Source organism: Hemicordylus capensis, chromosome 5 (genome assembly GCF_027244095.1).
Source record: "Hemicordylus capensis ecotype Gifberg chromosome 5, rHemCap1.1.pri, whole genome shotgun sequence".
Lineage (NCBI taxonomy): Eukaryota > Metazoa > Chordata > Lepidosauria > Squamata > Cordylidae > Hemicordylus > Hemicordylus capensis.
Window position 1 is genome coordinate 22,471,496 of NC_069661.1, and position 15,431 is coordinate 22,486,926.

At 44.1% G+C, this 15,431-nt stretch overlaps 2 protein-coding genes across 5 annotated transcripts in view; both read left to right on the forward strand.

The window, feature by feature from the left end:
* Nucleotides 1-3,281, forward strand: part of LOC128326565 (E3 ISG15--protein ligase HERC5-like) — a 61,526-nt gene extending 58,245 nt beyond the window's left edge. Inside the window, exon 24 of the mRNA XM_053253634.1 lies at nucleotides 308-3,281. Coding sequence (XP_053109609.1) covers nucleotides 308-522 — 215 coding nt within the window. The 3' untranslated portion in view covers nucleotides 523-3,281. The remainder of the gene's footprint in view (nucleotides 1-307) is intronic.
* A 7,199-nt stretch (nucleotides 3,282-10,480) lies between these two features.
* Nucleotides 10,481-15,431, forward strand: part of HERC3 (HECT and RLD domain containing E3 ubiquitin protein ligase 3) — a 102,299-nt gene continuing 97,348 nt past the window's right edge. For 3 of the 4 annotated variants that reach the window (XR_008308362.1, XM_053254886.1, XM_053254887.1), the window contains exon 1: nucleotides 10,481-10,610. Coding sequence is in view for 2 of the 4 variants with exons in the window: in XM_053254886.1 (XP_053110861.1) it covers nucleotides 10,591-10,610 (20 nt within the window). In the remaining 2 variants the exon portion in view is untranslated. Of the gene's footprint in view, nucleotides 10,611-11,468; nucleotides 11,627-15,431 lie in introns of those variants that run through there. The other variant, XM_053254889.1, reaches the window with a different exon arrangement.

Consider the following 15,431-nt stretch of genomic DNA (forward strand, 5'->3'; position numbering starts at 1 on the left):
TGTGCAGCTCATCTATCTATCTTCTGTATATATAATTCTCTTAGATGTACCCATTGCTAATCCCATGTATGGCAGTTCTCGCGCGAGTTCAAGTGAGGGGAGGGGGAGAGGAAAGTGACAGTGGCAGGGAACATAGGGCCAAAAGACAGGCCAGGTGGGCGGGGAGAGAAAGCGATGGCGGGGTGGGGGAGAAGGCGGCGGCCGGGGGAACTAGAGGTGCAGATGCTTTGCGCCCAGGCCAACTAGTTTATTACTGTTTTATTAATGCATATTCTGGCTGTGTTTTATTTCCCCCCCTTCTCCACAGCTTTCCTCACAGGAACTGATCACATTCGAGCTCAAGGGATGGAAAGGTTCACATTTACTATTGTGGATCCAAGAAAAGAAAACCCAGACCAGTGGTATCCTATAGCCGAGACCTGCTTTCGAGGCTTGCTGTTGCCTAGATACACTACTAGAGACATTCTCAAGGAAATGTTCCTGACTGCTCTAGAACACTATGAAAAATTTGGCCTGTCCTAAGGCCCGGATGTGGTTTTGATGTCATTTTTTCAGAAACTGGCTTCACACATCTTCTGTTTACTGGAGGTGGAGGGGAATAGGATACATGTTTCTGCCAAGAATAATGGACTTCCAGTTATAGAGCTGGTGTGATGTAGCCAAGGAAACCTGGGCTCCAATTCCCTGGTCTCACTGGGTGGCCTTGGGCCACTCACATTCTCTCTCAGCCACTTAACTCACAGGGTTATCCTATATAATAAAACCCTAAGGTACCTGCGTCCGTGTCTCTTGCAGGTGTTCTGCGCATGCGTGGTGCGTGCATACGCAGCAACGGTGAGGTACCTGCGTCCGTGTCTCTTGCAGGTGTTCTGCACATGCGTGGCGCACACGTACGCAGCAACGGTAACTACGCAAACAAATGCGTGCGTGCATAGTTACCGTATCTGCGTCATAGGTCCGCGTAGCAACCCGTTAAACCTAAAAAAGTAAGACAACTTACCTGCCAAACACGTATATTTAAAGAAACATCTACCTGAAAAACTTAAAGGAACATTAACTTGCAAAATCAAACATACATGAACTTGCAAAATTAAATAAGCATAAACTTGAAAAATTAAATAAACAAACTTCAAAAATTAAAGAAACATGAACTTGGAAAATTAAAGAAACATGAACCCTTAAAAATTAAAGAAACACAAACCTGCGCAATTAACCAAACATGCCCCCCCAAAAACAGGTAGAGGTCAAGAAGACAAAGGCCAAAAGACAAAGACAACAAAATAGATGCAAGCAACATATAGAGGAAGAGCAGTCAGCTCACCAGGTAGAGTTGAACAGGAGAAAGGCCCAAAGAGAAAGAGAAAGACAAGCAAATAGATCTATTGAACAACACGAAAATGAACATCACAAAAACGCACAAAGACACAGAGATAGGAGAGCAAGTCTGACTCCGGAGGAACGACAATTACAGCGACAGCAACACGCCGAAAAAGAGAGAGCCAGGATAAGAGATCTGGCTTCTGATAAACGACAATTACAACGACAGCAACTGGCCCAGAGGAAAAGAGTCCGAACCCAAGAATCAGGGGCTGCAATATAAGCAACGGCAGTTCTTAATGACATTGTGAATATTAAAGAGGACGACATCAAACCCCACACATGTGGATATTTAGATCAGATATGCGACTTTTGTAATGCAAAACATTTTGAAGCAGAAAGACCTTCTGATCGGAAATTTTCAAAATGTTGCTCAAAAGGAAAAGTAAATCTTCCCCCAGTTACAACGGATCCGTTCATCCAGCAGCTCATGACAGGTCAGCATCAGTATAGCAGGAATTTCATGGATAATATAAGATCCATAAATAGTGCCCTAGCATTTGCCTCCATGGGAGCAAACATTGCTCCACCTCCTGGCTATGGGCCATACTGTTTCCGGATCCACGGCTCAATTTGTCATAGAGTAGGCACGCTGCACCCGCAACAGGGCCAAAACAGACAGTTTGCACAATTATACATTTTAGATCCCTCTGAAGCTGCTGAGCAAAAAATGCAAATTTCAGCCAACTCAGGAATAAATCCTCAGCTTTTGCAAACACTAAGCACACTTATGGCGCAATACAATCCATTTGCAGAGGCCTGCAAAATGTTGCACCAGGTTGAAAAAGAATATCAAGAGGATGCCGCCAGAACAGGCAATGTTATTAAGGAAGTGTCCATGACAATAATGCGAGATCGCAGAAATGACCCAAGGCGGTATAACGCACCAAAATATAATGAGGTTGCATTCATTTTTCTAAATGATGACGGAGAACCTCCACTTGAAAGAGATCTTCTTATACATCTTCTTATACACTGCAAACCAAGTGCAGGCGAGCCAAACCAAAGGAGAACACAAACAGTTAGTGTCCTTGATCCCAATCTGGAACCGATGGTTTACCCACTGCTGTTCCCCTATGGGGATCAAAGCTGGGGAAATGACATATCTTTGCAACACAGACCACAAGCCTTATTAGGCTTAACAAATCAGTCACGAACTCCTAGAGTTAGGGTAAGCCAAATGCAATATTATAGCTACCGTCTTTCCATCAGAGATGTATATAACCCCTTCTTAAATGCTGGCCGCCTTACACAGCAATATATAGTTGACGCATATGTCAAAACAGAAGCCAACACCAGAAAAGGATTGTGCAATGGCACCCGCCTTATCGTAAAATACTTGAAGAGCAACCTCATCATTGCTCAAGTGATAACAGGTTCAGCTGAAGGGGACATAGTCTTTATTCCCCGTATTGATTTGGTTCCATCCTCCACTGATTTACCCTTTACCTTACGAAGGCGACAATTTCCAGTTAAATTAGCCTTAGCCATGACAATTAATAAAGCTCAGGGGCAAACCTTGGAAAAAGTTGGCATTTATTTGCCAGAAACAGTATTCAGCCACGGTCAGTTATATGTGGCATTATCAAGAGTTAGGAGTTTTTCTGACGTCGTGGTAAAGGTTATAGAAGGCCCTGACCAAGGCAAACTATTGGCAAACTCAGAAAGAATATTCACAAGGAATGTTGTCTATAAGGAAATTTTATAGAAAAATTACATGAACTAAAACAAGAAAAAATATTTTTAAGAACTCTTCTTCAGATATTATATATTTAAGATTGTTACAAAGGTTTATACTTAGGCAATAGTATTTACCCTCACTGTATTGTCATATACTTTTCTGTTTTATATGTTTACAGTTTGTGTTACATATATAATTAAATTAAACATGATTTGAGAAGTTACATTTTTTTAAATTACTCTTATTTAAAAAATTATATATCATACAAAAAAATGAGGCAACAAGCAGAAGGAGGTCCACGTCTCTTGCCCTTGAAGAAAGACTGTTCTTGCAAACATTTCTACACAACTCTTCTAGCGCCCGTTAATGTAACAGGCTTAATGTCTAGTTGTGAGGATAAAAGGGCAGGACCACGTGCACTGCCCTAAACTCCTTGGAGAACGCGGGGGGCGGGGATCATATAATATATTTTTATAGAAATCTAATGCACACTGGGTATGCTTTTATTGGGAAAGAAGTAATAAACTGATACAAAGCAGCATGAAGTATTACCTAAGTGCAGTGAAGTGTGATGTCTTGGGAAGCTGCCTAACCCCTGCTAACTTGGCAAAGAGGCACCTTTTAATGTGGTGATTCTCTTTATTTAGCAGGGGGAGAGTAGCTGGCCCTATCCAGCCTCAAAGCAGTACCTCCAGTGACTGCTAGTGTTTATCGCATGTTTCTTTTTATATTGTGAGCCCTTTGGGGACAGGGATCCATCTTATTTATGTATTATTTCTCTGTGTAAACCGCCCTGAGCCATTTTGGGAAGGGCGCTATAGAAATTGAATAAATAATAATAACTAGCTGACCCCACACAGAGCGTCTGTGCACTCTTTGGGGCCGGCAGTTACCTCTCCCCCCCCCCTTCTGCCCCAGTCTCCTCTTCCTAACCACGGCCGGGCCGGGCCAGGCCCAGCTACCTCTCCTCCCCACCGGCACTTCTGCCCCCCCCCACTTTCTTTTCCCCCTCCTGGACCTGCTGCTGCCTCTGACCTCCGCGGCCCGCCCGCCGCCACCATGGCGACCAATCCTCCTGGGTGTGCCTCAGCCAATCAGGTGTGTCCACCGCCCAGCCAATCAGCTGGGCGCTGGGATGCACGTTACAAGGCACACCTAGGAGAATTAATATAATAGATAGATAATAATTAATATATGCACATGTGCATACACATACAGGCCAAATTTATCAACTTTGGCTGACCAGATGTGGCCTTATCTGGGAATCTCTGGTCTATCTAGCAATAGCAATAGCACTTACATTTATATACTGCTCTATAGCTGGAAGCTCTCTAAGCGGTTTACAATGATTAACATATTGCCCCCCCCCCAACATTCTGGGTACTCATTTTACCGACCTCGGAAGGATGGAAGGCTGAGTCAACCTTGAGCCCCTTGGTCAGGATCAAACTTGCAACCTTCTGGTTACAGGGTGGCAGTTTTTACCACTGCGCCACCAGGGGCTCAATCTACAGTTAGCCATTCTCCGATTACCTCCAGGTTGGACTACAGGAATAGACTTGCTGATGAAGAGTGTTTGGAAGCCTAGATTGGTACAAAATATAGCAGACAGACTATTGACAGAGGCTGCCTGTTGAAAACACATCACCCTAACTTTACATTATCTTCATCGGTTATCAGTTTGTTTCCAGATTCAGTTCAAGGTGCTGGTTATAATCCCGAAAGCCTCAAACAGTTTGAGATTTGAGTACCTTAAGGACCATTTTCACCCAAACATGCTTTGCCATATACTCTAGTCCAGGGATTCTCAACATTGGGTCCCCAGATGATATTGGACTTCAACTCCCATAATCCCCAGCCTCAGTAGCCTTGGGTTGGGGCTTATAGGAGTTGAAGTCCAATAACAGCTGGGAACCCAACGTTTGAGAATCCCTGTTCTAATCCACATCTGAGCTCTTAAGCCAGGTGCCTGTGCCCTCTGAAGTATGGCCGGCATCCTCCAAGAGCAGGGACATTTTGGTGGTGGTGTTGACTCTGGAATATCATTCCCACAGAGGTCTCCTATATTCCTTCAGATGCTGTGTTATGCCCTGGTTTTTTTGTTTTTTTGTTTTGGTTTTTTTTCATTTTGCCTTTAGGGGAGGGTGGTAGGGAATAATCTTTTGATTTATGTTGTGGATTTTTCTTAATTATTTTTGTGTGTGTGGGGTGTGGCTGTCCTTTTATGGCGATAATACAATTCCTTGTGTTTTTATAATTTGTCCTGTTGCTTTTTATTGCCTAATATCCTGACAAAGTCAGCTTGGACACCAGGAAGATGCATCTGTGCACTAGAGCAGGGATTCTCAACGTTGGGTCTCCAGATGTTATTGGACTTCAACTTCCATAATCCCCAGCCCCAGTGGCCTTTGGTTGGGGATTATGGGAGTTGAAGTCCAATAATATCTGGGGACCCAATGTTGAGAATCCCTGCACCAGAGAGCTTTCCCACTGCCACTGAGTATATACCAGGGGGAGGGGAGGAAGTGATTTTGGAAATCTTCTCTGACTCCAGAAGTGCTTCATATCTTGCAAAAATATATGGCCCTGTGGGCTGCATGGCCCTCAGGCATATTTTCAAAAAGCACAGGCTCTTAGTAACAAAAGCAGAGAAGATTGCTGAACCACCCCCTGCCCCCAAATAGGCACAACAGTAGTGGAGCAGATTTCCAGCTGCATAAGAGCAGCCTTTCACTGCAAGGATACAACTCCCACTACATTCTTGCTGTGTTATCAGGATGTCATCCATTGTTAGCAACCTTTGGGAACCTTTGGCAAGAAAGGCTAGATACTGCATTAAAGGGTTCTGGAATGCTAGGTGGTGTGTAATGCATCCCACTTGTGAGCACACAAGGACACACACAGATAAGCCTTAACTCTCAGTACAGCATGCAGCAGCAATAAGATAAGGAATATGCATTCCTGCTGAAAAATGCATCTTCAGATTCACAGTGCACTCCCCTTTTGCTGTGGAAATATACATTCCTTATCTTATTACTGCTGTCCACTGTCCCAAGAGGGTTAAGCCTTATCTCTGTGCTCACATGAGTGGAGAGGATGCATATGACTGCTTCACCTGGGAAATCTTCCCCCTGCACTCACTTATGGGAATACAGCCATGTGGGAAAACACCACCTCTGCCAGTTCTCAGGCAGCTCCTTGTCTGCTCTATGAACTAGTTTGACTTGCAGAACCAATGTGTTTGTACTTCAGAGGTCAATCGTGCGAGAGAAAATGCCCAGTTCATGAGGCTAGGTCAGTGTTGATCTGCTCTGAATCACAATCTGGTTTGCCATTGGCAGCAGTCTTAATTGTTTAGGGCAGAGGTTCCCAACTAAACTAAATTTGATAGCTAAATAAACCTTGGGTCCCCAGATGTAGCTGGACCACAACTCCCTTGGCCCTTGTGGCTGGGGATGGTGGGCACTGTAGTCCAACCACATCTGGAAACTCAGGTTTGGGAACCCCGGACTCAGGGCTTGTGTGCATAATGAATTCTGACAAAGGAGTAATGCTTTGTGGAGGCTAATTTCAGAAGTTGTAACTGGCTCTAGTTACTTCCCAGCTAAAATATTTGGGTGGGTTTTGTGGTGTCTATAAAAGGTCTCATGTAGAAAACCTCCCTGCATGTATGGGGAAAGATTATAAGCAAAGGAAGTGGTACTAACCACTCTGAGAAGCTGACACTGGTCCTCCACACATCTGGGATTTTGAGTGGAGGACATGCACATCCGAGAATGCCCTTCCTCTGACTTCCAGCATATCCAGAGCCCTGGAATGTTTTGTTTTAGAAATTAAGCCCTTGGTAAACTGCCTTCAGACCACTTAACTCAGGCCCATTCTATGAGCTGAGACACACAATCAATACATCTTAAAGCAGGGGTGAAAAAAGAATGTATCACCATAAAAACACAAAGTGCCGTGTTCTTGTTTGCTTTGGAGGATGTCTGGATACATCCATGACCACCTATTATTTCTGTCACTTATCCTGATTCTTCACCTAAACATACACACTCAAGAAAATTGTTTTGCACAAACCTCAAAATGTGGAAAATAATAGAGACAGGGATAGAAAAGGTTTTTAAGGGAAGTACTTATATAATGACCTAAAACTTTGAGCTGTTGAGAATGAGAATACAGTAACCATAGTACAAAGTCACAAAATGACCATTTGAAAAACCTGACTGATTTTATTCCTGCCAAATCACAATTTGAGCTGGAACACCATTGAATTAATCAAATCCCAAATTGATTCCTGGCTGGCTGGCTGGCTGGCAGGTAGCTTAGTAGTCGTGGAACCCATTTTCACAATATCTTCATTGTGAGCCAAATTGTAAGAATCTCAGGAGTACAATACCAATTGCTATAGCAATCCTCCTTTCCCCCAGCGCTGGTAATCGAGTTCTTCAGGTAACAAGTATCCAAACTCTGTAGCTCTAACAACTCTTATAAACGAGTTAGTTCTTAAAGTTCAAGAGAACCTACACACTAGCAGAAGATCCACAAACCTGGGAGCACCATATGTAGCATCCTCAAGAAACCAGGGAATTGGCTAACTGGGGGGGGAAAGCCAATGCATTTTTGCATCAAAGTACAGGATGAAGCTAAACCCTTAATTATTTTTGGCAGTTTCCTGTTTCTTCACCCAAGCAGTCATCCCCCACTTCAGAGCAATGCTTCCATAGCTCTTCACAGTGATTCCAAAAAATAAATGAGGTTGGTGAGACAAGCCTAATTCATTTGCGTGCAACCCTTGCACCCACCTCTTATCCTAAATGTCAGCTTCTTGTGTCTGACTTTATTAGCACCTGCTTTCAGTCACCTTTGTTTTTTCTTGAATTTCGCCTCAAGCTAAGAACCCGGTGCTCAGATCAATGCAAGAAACACATCCTGTCCACCACATTTTGATATTCCCTGTGCGAGGTAGTGCTGAATAAATCTCTACTAGGCAAATTGGAAATGAATTAACAGACTGTTAAAGAGCAAAAGGGGACCGGTGTGGAGAGAGCCTGTGCTTTGTTGTGGGTTTATTCTTATTGTACACTCTTACTATTGTATACTGCCTTGGAGCTTTTTAGTGAAAGGCGGTTGTATAAATGTAAATGTAATGGAAATACTGATCCTCCGATATTGGCCACAACCCAACCATTGGGGCCCACCTGGACTAACACCCTGAGGAGGCCCTCTCAGAGGAGGAGAAGCAGGCTCCATTCCCTCTGGGGCCAACAAGAACTCCACTCCCTGGTGGTCCCATGCTGGACTCTGAACAACCAGTTTCCTCCTTCCACTGTTGCTCCTTTGCAGCAACCCAGGAACGGTGAGGATCCAGTGCCTCCCAGTGGGACTGCTATCCTATCCCCAGAACCCCAGCAGTGCCAAATGAAGGCTAAGCTCCAGCACTGATGGCAAGATCCCGTCTGGCTGTTTGAGGTCTCTATCCCAATGGTCTTACTTGGGAGGAGGGGGAGGCCAGCTCAGGTATCTCCCTCAGGTCAGGGTCGGGATCCCATCTTGAGCTCCAGGAAGGGGCGGAGCTTCTGCCTTCCATATCAGCCTTGCATTCATGGTATTGAGCTCCTGCTTTGGTGTTGGTCCCAGCCCTTGCCTGATTCATACTCTTTCCTGGTCCCACTTACTTTTTTGGCTTTGTGCCCTACCCTGTGCCCTGATGTCAAGTCCTGATCTGACTTGCTAGTGTGTGCAGGCCCTGTTGGACCCAGTAAGCAGCATCTGCTCTGTATCAGGGGTGTAGCAAGGTTGGAGGAGGCCCAGAGACAAGATTTTAACCCCCCCCCCGAAGCTCAGCTCATGAAGTAAAGTAATCTTAAATGAGGCTGAATAGTGGTAGCAAAAGCATAGTATATATATACAGTATAACCTATGTGCCACAATAGAACATCATCCTGAATTATTTTTTTAAAGGTTTTGTAAATTGTGGACAATCTGAGGATTGACAGCTATGTGCCACAATAGAACATCATCCTAAATTATTTTTTAAAAGGTTTTGTAAACTGTGGACGAGACTAGTCATTTAATGGTACTAGAGAAAGACATGCTGTTCTGGAAGCTTCAAGTCTTAACACTCACATCAGTTTCGGAGGATGAATACAACTGAAGGAAGCCCCGGTGGGTGCACGGCTGGAGGAGTCAGTCATGTGACTTGCCTCTGCCCCCACCCCCAAGGCAGTGGGCCCTCAGACAACTGTCTCCCCTTGCCCTGTTATACTTATGCCCCTGCTCTGTATTCATCCTGGCTTGCTGCACAATGTTTCTTGCTGTATCAGGTTTGTGGGCATTGTTTCTAGTTCTCGTGGTCCCTGTGTCTTGCTGGCAGCCTGGTGCCATAGTCTTCCTTCCAGCACCAAGCTTGTTGGTTTTTGGTGCTGGGGTGGGGAAAGCTTGTCACGGCAAGACACAGAGGCTAGCAAAACTGTGGGTGGCTGGGAGGGAAGAGAAGGGAGTGTCAGTAGCGGCATCAATCTTTGACCTGGCAGGCAGGGCTGTGAAAGGGCTGGGCTCATCCAGAGGACAGATCCAGGTGGAAGGTGGCAAGGCTGCAGTTTTTTACTTTCCTGGAACAGCGTGAATCATAAGCTGCCTCTGTCTCTTGCAATGGCCTCCTTAGCGACTGTTTTTAGGAGGCTATATAGTTTGGCAAAATATTGAGGGGAAACCGGGGGTTGAGGGCAGTGGGTTTAATTACAGTTCCCTGGCCTTTCCCCACATAAGTCAGGCACTGATAATCTAGGACTGTGTTTCTCAACGTTTTTGGAGTTCATGGACTGGTACATTCTTTGTGTGTAGTTTCCCGGACCAGTAGTTAGTAAAGGGGTCACCCTCCTCCCTCGCACCCACCCCCAGGCACCCCCCAAAGAACAATTTTGAGCCGGTGGGGGCCGCCGCCGCCGCTGGGAGCTCTCCAGAGCTCATTTCTAGGCAGGCAGCCCTCGCTGCTGGGATTACGTTCATTTCGAGGAAGAAAAATGAACGTAAACCCAGCAGGGAAGGCTGCCTGCCTAGAAAGGTGCTCCAGAGAGCTCCCGGCGGTGGCAGCCCTCACCAGCTTGGAATTGTTTTTTGCAGGGTTAATTCTTCATGGACCAGCACTCAACTCCACACAGACTGGCACCGGTCCACGGACTGGTGGTTGAGAAACACTGATCTAGGACACACTTCTAGAATGTCTAGTATTTCTAGACAGAAATAATTCCCAGTTGGGGATGGCTTTTGTAGGCCTCTCGCTTTCTGCCCTGCCCCTAGCTATGCTTGTAGGCACCTTGCCTTATACCACTGAGTCAAAATCAAGACATCTGTGAGGTCATTAACTAAGGATGACCTTTATGAACTCATTGGCTTAGTCCTCCTTCACTTGTTGGGGTGGGAATGAAACACAGGCCTCTATGAGGCTGGTGCCGTGGCCGGAATTTGAAAGACCATCCGGCTGAGAAGGGTCCATGTCGTCTTGAGCGTTGCCAGCGTGTGGTGATAGGACAATGCACTATCTTGTGTTCAGGTATGGGGCAGTGCAGGTTTTTAAGATGGAGGGGAGAAAGTGGCTGACAGCCAGACTAAGTTATGCAATACTACTGCTCAGGAGTTACTCTGAAGCAAGGATAGGCAACCTTGTCTCTCCAGCTGTTGTTGAACTACAACCCCCATCATTGTGGCTGGGGTTGATGGGAGTTGTAGTTTAACAACAGCTGGAGAGATAAGGTTGCCTAACCCTGCTGAAAAATATTACTTAATTTTAATAGGACTACTCAGGGGCAATTTAGTCTAGATGTCAGCCAGTGTTTTTAATAGGTGTGTTCTACATCAGCTGATGTCATTTGCCAATAAAGGTATTAATACTTGTGTCAGGAAAAGGGTGTGTGCAGCATTATGATGAAATGAGCTCACAAGCACCTACATATGTGTCATTGAGGGGTAGCAAGAAGGGGAACTCCCTTCTTCTGTGTTTGAAATCACATGTGTTTATAGCAGGGGTGGCCCAAGATAGTGAGCATCTGGGGTGAGGCACCAAATGCTGCCTTGCCTCATGTCTGGGGAGGTGGGCAGCCCCCTTTCCGGCCATTGCAGCTGGAGGTTATAGGCAACAACATCTGGGAATCCCTGTTAGAGGGAACACTGGTCCTTGCCACCACTACCTGCATCATATGGTGTTTTGCCTCAGGCAGCAAAATAACTTGGACCAACCCTGCTCAGTAGGGGCCCACTTTGGAAGCCCAAGACCACTGCAGTGATAGTTATAAACTATGTAAAAGACATCCCCTTAAGACCAACACTTCCTTAGAAAATGGTAATTTATGGACAGGCCCTAAGGTCACATGGGTCTTCCAGCTAAATGGAAGGTTTTTGGCTTAATGGGTGGGTGTGCTATTGCCATTCAGATCTCCTACAAATAAAGTTGTGGTCTACGTCAGACCTCATTTCTTAGTTTGCATTTATGGACCCAAGATCATTACAATAATGCCTGTTCCTGCAGCCTTCATGTGGTAGTGGTGAGCAGCTCTCTTGTGGTCCATCCAGGTAAGTGGGAGCCGGTGGGGATGATGTTGTGGGGTGTGTGGCTAGTCTTTGTGCTCCCACGCCCTGCATGCAGCAAATGCAGAGAGGTAACTTCTGAAGAGGGTTTCCATAAATCTGGTGCATGGCCCCATAAATTACAGAAGGAGGGAACACTTTAAAGCTGCTCAGCAGATTGAGGCTTTAATTCTTCATTGTTTTTTCTTGCTTAGCTTCCATTTATACTTGTTGACTGTGGAGTTTCAGGAAAGGCCATCATAATGGTGTTATGATGGTTATGATTATCAACCTTGAACAGTTTGCTTTCCTCATTCTACCCTTGCAATGCTCATCTGGAAATTAGTTGCAAAAACACTTACATTCATATTACATTCTAAGTATCTAAATGAGCAGCACAGCAGTTAAAACTTCTGGAATTTCCATGGGGAATGATATTTTTGATATTTTAAGGGTTTCTCTGTTAGATATCTTGAGACCAAAAGAGCATTTAATTATTGGTAGAAAAATGTGCACACTTTTTATTTGCTTTTGAATCTGCGTTAGGATTAGTCTCTGTATCTTTGATCTTGGCAGAAAGTGTGCGTGTAAGGGGGGCAGGCAAAGATTAGGAAGTGACCACAGCTGTCATCCACTATACATCTCAGTGACCTTTTACTCCTGCCTGATTTCTAGCAGCTGATTTCTTCAGTTGCCTCTGAGTCTGTTGTAATTTATAACTATTTATTATATATTTTGAAGAATTTGTTGGTTGGTTGACTTGTGCAAAATAAAGTCATACTTCTCGATAACCTAGAAGTTTTCCACACCCGGCTTTTAGCCCACATCTCCTCCGGAATGGAGTGGGCACATTCACATATTTGGCAGATTTACCCCAAAGTCTCTGTGGCTATCAGGGTCAGGAGCACTTCACACACAATTTGGATTTTTCACTGCTTGTCTGAATGCAACCCAAATGCAGCCAGATTTAGTTAAAAAGATCCATTTTTTGCATCAGGTTTTTTTGGATAGAGTTGAGTTCGCACTAAAGCCTCACAGAAAACTCGTGGTAAAGACTGCTGTGTAGAGAATTCTCTGCAGACACCAAATTTTGCATATATAACCCTGCCACTGAAATTAGGTGAATGTACCACGTTTTACACCAGAATATGCTCATTGAATTTAAATATTTTTTGTAGTTTTTAAAATTCTGAATATCATACTTCCTGAGTACCTAGATACCAAATTTTGCATGAACAATCCTGCCATTTAAACTAGCTGAATGCACTACTTTTTGCACTGGAATATGCTTGAATAAATCTTTAGATAACCTTTTAAGTATTTTTAGAAGAAATTCTGAATATTGTTCTCAACAGATTTTTAACACTTAATAATTCCAAAATGACATCATGCCAAGATAATCACAAGATCTTTCTCAGATTCACTTTAGTATGATTCCTATTTTCCATATATGGTAATAATTCAATAAAATGAATCATTCTTTTACTTCCCTTTTGCAAGAACATTAATAAAAATTTGTGACATAAACAGGTGGCCCTTGAATAGCAATTTTGCCTATTTGCAGGCTACCTCCCTGTACAGTATACTAATTGAGTTATCACAGACAATAGTGTTGGTTATTTGCAGTTTTCTACCCTGCCTCCCCACTCCAACTAAATTGGCATAAAGTTTAAATAGCCACTTTCCCCACTTCTCAGCTGCTGCATGGGGAGATCTAAAGAAGTCGGCACATCCCCTCTCGCCTCGTGCTCTGGTTCTTTAAACCTTCCCACACGTCAGCAGAGAAGTGGAGAGAGTGACTATTTAAACCTCCCCACATTTCTCAGCTGATGCACAGGGAGATTTAGAATTTACATAGCCATTCTGTCTACACGCAGGCTGCTCCATCCACTCTTCTTGCCTTGAGAGTGGATTGTTTAGCTAAGGAACCCAACCCCATTTGGGGGTTAGGTCAAGCACTCCAATATTGTGGTTTCCACAAACATGGTAAAGTGTGCCGTCAGGTCGATTTCAACTCCTGGTGCCCACAGAGCCCTGTGGTTTTATTTTGGCAGAATACAAGAGGTGTTTACTATTGCCTCCTCCCGTGCAGTATGAGATTTTATTTATTTATTTTTATTTATTGTTAAATGTATATACTGCATTTCATTAAAACAATCACAAGGTGGTTCACATAGAAAAAGTTAAAACAAGACTATAAAAATTACACAATTAAAATAGTATGCTAAAATATAAAAACAGATCTAATTTTAAAAATTTTTTTAATTCATACATAAAATGTATGATGCCTTTCAGAATCTTCCTATATCGCTGCTGCCCAGTATAGTACCAGTGGGGATTAAAACTGGCAATCTTCTGCTTGTTAGTCAAAGCATTTCCCCACTACGCCACTTAAAGTGGACTCCCACAATATTAGAGGACCTCCTGCATTTCATTTCTTGACCTTTCCTAGCAGTGTAATCTATGCAAAATGACTTGGCCAATCAACAATGGGCCTCACTGACTATTATAACTATAATGATTAATATTTATAATTTTAATTACCTATCAATTATTTTACCTACCAGTTACCAGTCATTTATAATTACCTACCACTAAGGGAACACTGATACTTTACTTTCCCTCTCTTGGACAGCATTGAGCTGCCAGTAGCTCCTAACATTCTTGCTACTTGTTGAAATAACTGTGTGTGTGGTAATGGTGGGGCTAGGAAGGGCAATTATATGACACAGTGTGCCTACAGGTATAGTCATCATGGAACATGGTAGGACATTTTTCTCAGGGCCACGCCCTCTGCCAAAGTCCTGTCATCTTCTTCTCCTTGCACTGTACGGGGCATCCTTACAATTCTTCTTCAGTAAAGACATGGGAGGAGGGAGAGGAAGGTGGGGAAGCCATCTTCCTCATTGTCCCAGGGCCTACTCCAACCTTGTTATGTCCCTGAGGTGCCCTCTTAGCTTGTATAAAGGACACAAGAACAGCTCTGCTGGATCAGGCCCAAGGCCCATCTAGTCCAGCATCCTGTTTCACACAGTGGCCCACCAGATGCTGCTGGAAGCCACAGGCAGGAGTTGAGGGCATGCACTCTCTCCTGCTGTTACTCCCCCGCAACTGGTACTCAGAGGCATCCTGTCGTTGAGGCTGGAGGTGGCCTGTAGCCCTCTGACTAGTAGCCGATGATAGACCTCTCCTCCATGAAGTTATCCAAACCCCTCTTAAAGCCATCCAGGTTGGCTTTAAGGGCATTATAATATTAGCTGTTTTATTTTCAGTCCCCTTCCTAATGATCCCTAGCATGGAACTGGCCTTTTCCACCGCTGCCACACATTGAGTCAACCCTTTCAACGAGCTGCCCACCACGACCCCTAGATCCCTCTCCTGGTCAGTCACCGACTGACCATAAAAATGGTCACCGTAAAATCTACATAAGGTTTCTATTCAGTTTTAAACTGATGTTTTTAATGGTTAGTGACCAATTAGTATGCACTTTTATTTGGGAAACACTTAATATAAAATGAATTTTTAAATAGCAGTTTAAATAGCCCCACCCTTGGTTATTTAAATCAATCACCTTAGAAATAAGCCCCATTGAACTCAGTCGACATTCTTCATTCTGCAGCATTTTCAGATGGGGTTTTTAGCTCGGAGTGGAGGGTGTGTGACTGTGCGTTTGCACATCAGCCAAATTCATGCCAAAGTCTGTGCGAGATATTGGGGAGCACTTCATAAACCATTTGGGTTTTTCGTTGTGTGTTAGAGCCTAGCCCAATGTATGTCCACGATTAAAACAAATGCACCTTTTGTGTCTGTT